Here is an 8,898-nt window from a genome sequence, read left to right on the forward strand (position 1 = left end):
ATTGTGTTTGCCTTTTTAAATGTGACGAAAATGTGTATGGAACAACAATGCACTTAAGCCGTTTGTACAGTGTACGTACCAAAGTCAACATAGCCATGAGATGTGGATGGTTTGTGATGAGGACAAACAGTTACACCAGATGCAACGCCACAGGTGTACGAATGTGACGATACTTTCTGTGCAAATAAAGACTACTGTATTGTGTGACAGCATCCATGTGCGGGTTTTCTTGGCTGAGTTAAGTCACACTTTCTTAAGATTTCTTCCCTGGCTAAATTGGCTTTTTGACTTTTCATTGTTTTCTCATTAACAGATCAAGAAAGAACTGTAATTGTACTGCATATTGCTAGCTGGTCATGAAAAAATTCTAAATCTGATTTGTTGGACCATATGGATGACGTCATCAAATTTTATTGCCCTTGATATTCCTTTTTTTCTAAGAGAAAATACTGCACTTTGGTACATAACACTGAAATGAAACTTTGCTTCCCATGTGCATAATGATAAAAGCTACAAACGTACGCTTGCACAAATTGATATCTTCTGATGATCTGTATTTATTAAAACATTATTGTTTTTACCTAATCCAAAAAATCTTTTTCTAATAACTATGGACATGTCATAGATGTCAATTTGTGAGAACGTACGTTTGTAGCTTTGATCATTATGCACATGGAAAACATAGTTTCATTGCAGGGTTATGTACCAAAGTGCTGTAATTTCTCTTAGAAAAAAATCATATCAAGGGCAATAAAATTTGATGCCTAGCTAGCAATATTCAGTACTACAACATTTCTTTCTTAATTCATTGGTGATAAAAATATGGAAAGTCAAAATGCCAATTTAGCCAGGGAGCACATTGTATATTGGTGACATAATCTGAAGACCGTATAACCGATGAGCGCGCCTTACAGGCATCAGGAGGTATGACCGTATATCATTTTTATAACGTTTTATACGTGGTCTGGTGTCCAAAAGTTCATCATATATAAGTGGATGAATAGTCAAGTAAGTGGATGAATAGTCAAGGCCATGTTTGTCATATAGAAAATCTGATAAGGTCTCCAAGCAGATGTTGGGGTGAAAGATACTAATGTTCTCTGAGTGACGGTCGGGCTTCTCTGATAGTCCCTTACCGGCCATATAAGCAGATGAACAGTCGAGTAAAGGGCCAAATTTGTTAGGGGAAATATACACATGTCCTTAACCTATTTATTACGTGCAATATATGATGGCGCTTCTACGAGTGGACATGGTGTTACATGGGCTCCTCGCGCAGCGCCTAAAATTGATTATTCTATGCCAACTCACCCTCCTCAGCAGGCCCGACTCGCTCGGTACGTTACCTCCTGCATCAGCCCTGCTATTCCAGGTCAGTATTCTGGCTTCTGGCGAAGTCACAACCAAAACAGATTTCAGCCAATCAGAGGCTTTGCACAAGCTCATCTTGTGCAAAACCGCAAAAGTCGCCGGGAAGCTATCAGCCAATCAGGTTACGTCTTACATCGCTACGTTGGGTTCAGAGCAAAATAACGGCTGTTTGTGCCTAATACGGCTAGTTCATTAATTATTCATGAGCATTTGCCAGTGACGTCGCCAGAAGCCAGAATACCGGCCTGGAATAGCAGGGCTGAGGTTAACGTACCGACCGAGTCGGGCCTGCTGAAGAGGGTTTGCCAACTATGTCTTAAAGGTCACTCTAAGACCTCAATTGAGAAGTTTTCACTGGCTTTAAGTTCAATTTCCTGCACTGCTTGGACTCCATAAGTCCTAATTCCTGGAGCAACGGCCAAGATCATCCATCAATCGTACACAAATTATACATTACCCTACAACAAACACATCAACACTGTCAATGAATAACTTTCAATAACAATCTCCCCAACAGAAGTACTAGCTGTAGGTATGCGATTCTTTTGTTAATCTTTAAGTCGTATTTTACCAACATCTGCCGAACCGCGCTATAAACGGATTACTGCGAATCACTCCACAGGTTGGTTGGTAGTCAGAACTGGTCGGTCTTGTACATACGTCTTTTTCTAAAAAGCCGTTTCGGAGCCCATTTTCAGTTATTCCGTTCTGTTCACTCCCCTTTAATATCAACCATCATTCCAATGATATTGGAGACGGCGGTACGTACTTTGTACCAGATACTGTAAATGCATTTAAGGTCGCGTGGTTTTTATGTCGCGCTATGTCGAAAATGGAATTTTGCGGTGGTTTTAAGTTCGCGGCAGCGTTATAGTCACATACTGCTACAGTATTGGACAAAAATGTTCAATTGTTTTAAGTTCGCGGTGAAACGGTCGCCGCAAAAAACCACGAACATAAGACCACCGTGAACATTTCTGCATTTACGGTACACGAAATGCCCATGGTGAGCGAGCAATTCACCTCAACTTGTTTCAATTTAATTAAAGAACAAAACCAATAGACATAAGTTTAGTTGTGGTTTCTATGGTGATGAGAATGTTTGCTTGAACAGTTTCTCAAGACTGTAGGTCATACTACTAGCATGCTGGACGCGCAGAGGTCAGTCCGAGTGTGTAGAAGCTGACTATGGGGGCTGAGTGCTGCAACAAAGACTGCTTGAAGCCAAGCGTCATTGGCTACGGGGTGGTAGCATGGGTGCGTAACTCTTCATTTTCATCATTCTCTTAGTTTATGCTTCGGTCCCATTTCCAATTCGGAGCCCGGCTGGGCAGCTTGTGGGAACGAAGCATATGATAGAAGAGACAACAAAAGACACAAAACGTTAAAAAAATCACTCCTAACCGTATATTGTGTATTTTCATGATGTGCATTTTCTGATTTTTCGTTTTCGCAAACAGCCCGGTCTGGCCCCGGATTGGAAATGGGACCGAAGCATTACCGTGACGACGATACGGCGATATAGGAGAGAACTTTATTGGAAGACAATTGTAACTGGTACAATGTAGGGCAACTTGTACACATATGAACAAGGCATCAGGATAATATCATAATGAATAACACTGTCTTTGTATGTGGTAGTATTCGGTATCGGATTTCCATGCAATGGACTGTAACAATTTTTGTCGCTCTTTGTAATAAGTTGGACAATCTATTATGAAGTGGAATTCGTTCTCAATAATACTGTAATACTTTGCGCAAGCACGACGTTCAATTTCGCGCTGCCGTTGGCTACAAGTACACCAACAACCGTGATCGTGCTCTGGTAGGGCTGTAAATTAGTTGTTTTTTTTTTTAAGTACGATAATAGAGACACGCAAGCACAATGGCAAACCGACCCAACTGTAAAAAAAGAAAAACATGCAGCGATCGGTCATTGGAGGTTGTGGAATTTGGATGTTAGACGTACGACTTTTTTTTATTATGCAGAACTTGGACTTTGCTATATATCATATTGACCGTGGTAAGACGTTGTACAGTACTCATGGTGCAATACCAGACTTGTGTTAGTCTATCATATGTACTCAGCTCTGGATACATTAGTTACTTGGCTGCAATGTTGATTTTGATAAAGTCTGAAGTTATGTACGTCCTTCTCTAAACATTTCCACAAATGTATACTAGTACCTATAGTTTTAGGATCATGACCATGTTTGGGGTCCGAGTGTTGAGGCCTTTCGGACAACACCTCAGTTGGACAGAATGATATCACTCGCAAACTCTGTATTCTATTTTTTTCAAAATTCGCTTTGTGACAGACAAGGACGACGTGGCACTGCACACAATTTTTTACAATTTTTTACAAGTTATATCAACAGTGCCACATAGAACAATATACCCATTTTTAAAGCTGGGTGGTGAGAGTAAAGTGCCTTTCCCAAGGGCACAGCGTCGGTGGCGTCAGGGGGACTCGAACCCGGGACCGCTTGGTTGTGGGCCGAACACCCTGCCGTTACGCCACACTACCCCACGAACTTTGCATTCTAATCTAGCTTTTGAATTTCTTGTGATATTGACATTTCTTTACTATATCTTGTTTTCCGTCAGCTGTCCAGCGGTGCGGCCCTGGGGGTGGGGATCTGGATGCTGGTGGAGAAAAACACGTACAGCTCCCTCCTGGCCAGTCTGTTCTACCCCGTCATCATCTACATCCTCATCGCGGCGGGAGCTTTCGGCTTCGTCTTCGCAGTGTTTGGGTGCGCAGGCGCCATGACAGATTCCAGATGCATGCTGGCATTGGTGGGCCACCCTCCTCTGGCAGGGTCGAATCGCTCGGCAACAAAGCCTCCAGGCCCTGCTCTTCTGGCCCAAGGTTTTAGGTATTGGTGACGTTACTGACAGTTGCTCATGAATAATTAATGAGCTTGCCTTGTTTGGCACAAACAGCCGTTAATTGCTCATAAATGATAAATGGGCTAGCCCTATTTGGCACGAACAGCCGTTATCTTGTTCTGAACCCAAAGTAGCGATTTTTAAATCGCTACTTTGGAACCCAAAGTAGCGATTTTTAAATCGCTACTTTGGGTTCAGAACAAGATAACGTCTTAGAAGACGTGACCTGATTGGCTGATAGCTTCCCAACGACCTTTGCGGATTTCAACAAGACGAGCTTGTGGCAATCCTCTCATCGGCTGAAAGTTTTTGGTGGCGACGTCACCAGTACCTAAAACCTTGGGGCAGAAGGACAGGGTCGATGCTGGAGGCTTTGTTGCCGAGCGATTCGACCCTACTTGAGGAGGGTGTGGTGGGCAAGACGCACATTCCTAGCTAGGCACTCCGCGATATTCAACATGATGAACAAGATAAATGGACAGGATAGAACCTTTATACTTAGACGATTTGGGTAGAGAACATCATCAACATGTATCGATAACATGTAAAATGAGGACAGTATTAGTGCATTAGTGATAAGGAAATTGTATAGAATGTTAGTAGTCAATGATGGTAATTTTTTGGCAAAGGTAGGAGGTTCCGGAACTCTAGTGTACAATAATTGGTAGTGCATCATAACTGGGAAGGCTATGTTATGAGATTTGATGTTAGATGCTAAATTGTTCTGCCATTTCAGTTCTGGATCACGAGTTTCGTGGTGTTTGCTGCTCTTGGGTCGACAGGATTCCTCGCACTGTACTACCACGATAATATGGTATGCCTGGTGCATTACATATAATAATAAATATTTATATTTCGCCCATACTACAGGGCTTTGTTCACACTTTGGGCATACATTACTCCAGAATTATTTTTGTAAACCACAATGTACTAGTTATAGTATACTCTTGAAGAGTTCATTTAAACATGGGGGTGTCTCATTTAATAAATCTGATTTTGGACTTGGCGGATTACGTAAAATTCCATTTTTTGAGTGGAAGTATTTTCGGACTGGCCCATTTTACATCGAAGGGGCACATCTAAGCCTCTAACCGTTGTGTATAGTCATGCTGTTTGTGTTGTAAAGGTTCGAAAGGACATAAACATCAGGCAGGCGATCAATGAGAGCGAGACCAACGGCCTCAAGGATACCCTTGACAAGTTGCAGGAAGAGGTAACTGACATGACAAACTGTGTGTATTCCTATGCTGTCATTCTACCTTTGCCAGCATTATAAGATTCCCAATGATAGGATCCTTTTTAGAGTGCAGTAGGGAAGTATGCTTATTCATGTATAGGTTTCGTTTATGACCAAACGCAATGTACGGCGCCGGTAAAAAGTCTCTTTACTATCCTATAGGTTTCAATGGGAGCAAGAAACTGGGGTGTGCCCCCTTAATTAACCGGCCCTGATGCCGATATCGGAGTGTCAGCATGCTAAGCCCATCTTTAGGTTACTGTATCTGGTGTAGTACTAGTACAGTACTCACCCCTGAAGGGTGTACAGAAAGTGCGAAATGAAACGAAAATGAACGAAATGAAACGAAATGGTATAGTAACTTTCTATAGTTCCATTTCGTTCCATTTCGTACTTTCTGTACATTCCTTCTGAAGATCAAAGTTCCAGTGTATCTTTTCATAACGAGTGTACTATGATGGTAGTAACGTTTTGGTAAGCGGAGGGAGTGCTATGTATCATAACCACCCGACCTTATATAATATTTTAACGTTCCTATTCTCCATGTTACAAAGTTTCACTGCTGCGGTGAGAGCAACGCTTCTGACTGGAGAACCATTCCACCATCGTGCTGTCCTATTAAGAACCCAACTTCTGGCAGCTGTAATGTTTCTACGGCCCATGACAAGGTGCATATACGAGGAGCGTTCAGAAAGAAACGCCGTTTGCATCATAGTAAACACATAATATCTGTGCCAAGTTTCCTTTCTCTTAGTAAATGGAAAAGTAGTTTACAAAACCATACTTCACTCTATCCTAGCATCTGTTAAAGAGGAACTACAAGGAGTTCAGAAATCAAATTTGACATGTAAGTTGTAGAGACATGTATAATCCTGCAGGTTATATAAGCTTCTTAAAGTGATTGTAAATGGGCATATCTGACTTATATTTGCTTCTGACAAACTTCCAAGGGTGCAGTCAACTTGGAGTTAACTCAGTCGCTCATAAAAATGTGAACAACAAATTGAGACACTTCAGTCTCGTTTCCTACAAAAATGAACCTACTATGATACAAAAGGCGTTTGTTTCTGAACGCTCCTCGTATCTATTTGAAAAACTAGTACTCTTGTTTTCGCACTATTCATGATGAGACCTCCCAAGGTTAGCTTAAAGGAACCCAAGCAATATTAGGGCCCGAAAGTCGGATGTTGAAAGTCAAATCATTTTGTCATTTCTATACATGATTAGTTCAAACAGCACTATCAGAATGTATAGCAACGTCAAGAAATATGACGTCTATATTTATATAGCTATGTGATGTCAAAACTCACTGAAAATCGTGGCCGGAGATTTTGTAGGCTCGTGAAACTAAGAGGATCATCGTACAGCACGATTTTGCGCGGTTTTGAAATGCTCAAAGTATGAAGTTATTACGCAAATGTGCTCAACAATGTTAGTAAATGTCACTACCATAAAGATTTCAGCATTCTTTTAATTTCTATTTTTGGGGCCCTAATGTTGCTTTGGTTGCCTCAAATCAATATCTGCTTTGACAACAGTTCTGTCACTAATTATACGGTAACCGTACACATTACCTTTTTAAATTGTTTAGCACAAATATCTTACAGGGATGCGATAAGTTTCTGTTGGGGTCGGTAGGACTGAACGTCTTCCGTGCTGGATGGATCGCGCTGGGTCTGAGTCTGGTGCAGGTGGGTTTCAGCACGCCGACATTCTGATGATTAAATTTACATGTATCTTATATATCGCTTGAGATGAGTTGCCATCATGTAGCCTATGAGGCTAATTTCATCTGTGAGAGAAGTGGACTTTTTTGATCGCAGATTGGAACTCACATGAAACATGTCTTGATATCGCACACACACACACACACACACACACACACACACACACACACACACACACACACACACACACACGCACACACACACACACACACGCACACACACACACGCACGCACACACACACACACACACATGTACACACGCATACACAAACACACACATATATACACTGTATTTGCACGCACACACACACACAAACACAAACACACACATATATACACTGTATTTGCACATGCACACAGCGATACTCAGAGAGAGAGAGAGAAACAAACAAACAAACAAACAAACAAACAAACAAACACACAGTCACAGTGTCACAACCTCAGTCATCGGCCCAATCGAACATCCGAATGTACTGTAAATCGACTGTAGCAGGACTGAAGGCTTTTAAAGGTTAAAATGACCTCCAACATTACAGTCGGGAAATATACCGCGTTACGCCAAATCGTTTCACCGCCAAAGGTTACTAATAACTGTTCGTTCTCACTTTGACAGGTGTTGGGACTGATCCTGACGTGTTGCCAGTACAAGGCTCTTCATGACTGGAACAAGAAGATACACTGAGCCGTGCGACTAGAATCACATCACCACACACAAGACACCGGACGTCCGTGTCTATTGATGGAATAATTGATCCAATTAACAGTATTATTAACAATGATGGGCTTCATATCAACACAGCCAGCAGGACTCAATTTTATTATCTAGTGGCACATGTCTTTTGGGTGTAATTTCTATACAGATACGTTTTGAACAGTCAACCGTTAGATTTTTAAACATAAGTAAAGATATACAGATGTGTTATTAACAGTACTTATTGACAATGATGGGCTTCATATCAACACAGCCAGTAGGACTCAATTTTACGTTTTTCTAAGTAATGGTACGTGTCTTTTGGGTGTATGTTCTATACGTTTTGAACAGTCAACCGTTAGAGGCTTAAACATAAGGACAGATATACAGATGTGTTCTGAATGTTTCTTCCTATTCTAAGCTACTTTTCACAGCTAAACATGAATAGTTAACCAGTGGCATAATGAGTCACACCAAGAATGGAAATTACAAATTATACAACTTCCTAATTATAAATGTTTCGCACTGTTTCGTGTATATCATATACTACCAATATTACAAATATTACTAAATAATAAATAATGATAAAATAATAGCAAACTACCTTCTCTCTGTTTCCAAGGGTTAGTAAGATATGCGGATCTTGTATGTTTTGATTTGTAGTGTGATGGTACTATTATAACTGCATGTGGTATTTGTGACTTTCGAAATATATCTAAGATATATCAAAACGAAATTCAGCGACACATTCAAGAACAAAATTGATATGTTATGCATGTGAAGTAAGGTCCATACAGTTTTGACTGAAAATCTAGTTGATTCTTTTTGCAATGGAAGTCTAATTTAAAGAATTTAGAGGTAGGGGAATGTCTACGTTTGGTTGTTGACTTTCTAGATCTTTGTCCTCTACTTCTTTTTCATCATCGTCTTCTATTGGCCCAACGAGTACTGTATGATACATCATCAATAACGCGATTTTT

General features: G+C 40.8%; 1 protein-coding gene across 1 annotated transcript; it reads left to right on the plus strand.

Moving 5' to 3' along the window:
- Positions 1 to 2,532: 2,532 nt before the first annotated feature.
- Positions 2,533 to 8,664, plus strand: LOC136432098 (CD151 antigen-like). Its single transcript, XM_066423115.1, has 7 exons — positions 2,533 to 2,628; positions 3,979 to 4,170; positions 5,000 to 5,077; positions 5,390 to 5,476; positions 6,055 to 6,168; positions 7,108 to 7,191; positions 7,841 to 8,664. The coding sequence occupies exons 1-7, from the start codon at positions 2,560 to 2,562 to the stop codon at positions 7,907 to 7,909; spliced, it is 693 nt and encodes a 230-aa protein (XP_066279212.1). The 5' UTR covers positions 2,533 to 2,559; the 3' UTR covers positions 7,910 to 8,664.
- Positions 8,665 to 8,898: the final 234 nt, after the last annotated feature.

This window comes from Branchiostoma lanceolatum, chromosome 4 (genome assembly GCF_035083965.1).
Source record: "Branchiostoma lanceolatum isolate klBraLanc5 chromosome 4, klBraLanc5.hap2, whole genome shotgun sequence".
Taxonomy (NCBI): Eukaryota; Metazoa; Chordata; class Leptocardii; order Amphioxiformes; family Branchiostomatidae; genus Branchiostoma; species Branchiostoma lanceolatum.

Bases quoted from the DNA above. Each gene is read 5' to 3' on its own strand.
- LOC136432098 (XM_066423115.1), top strand. From the start codon at position 2,560: ATGGGGGCTGAGTGCTGCAACAAAGACTGCTTGAAGCCAAGCGTCATT. The intron at 2,629-3,978 runs GTGCGTAACTCT...GTTTTCCGTCAG, and splicing joins GCTACGGGGTGGTAGCATGG to CTGTCCAGCGGTGCGGCCCT. The intron at 7,192-7,840 runs GTGGGTTTCAGC...TCACTTTGACAG, and splicing joins TGGGTCTGAGTCTGGTGCAG to GTGTTGGGACTGATCCTGAC.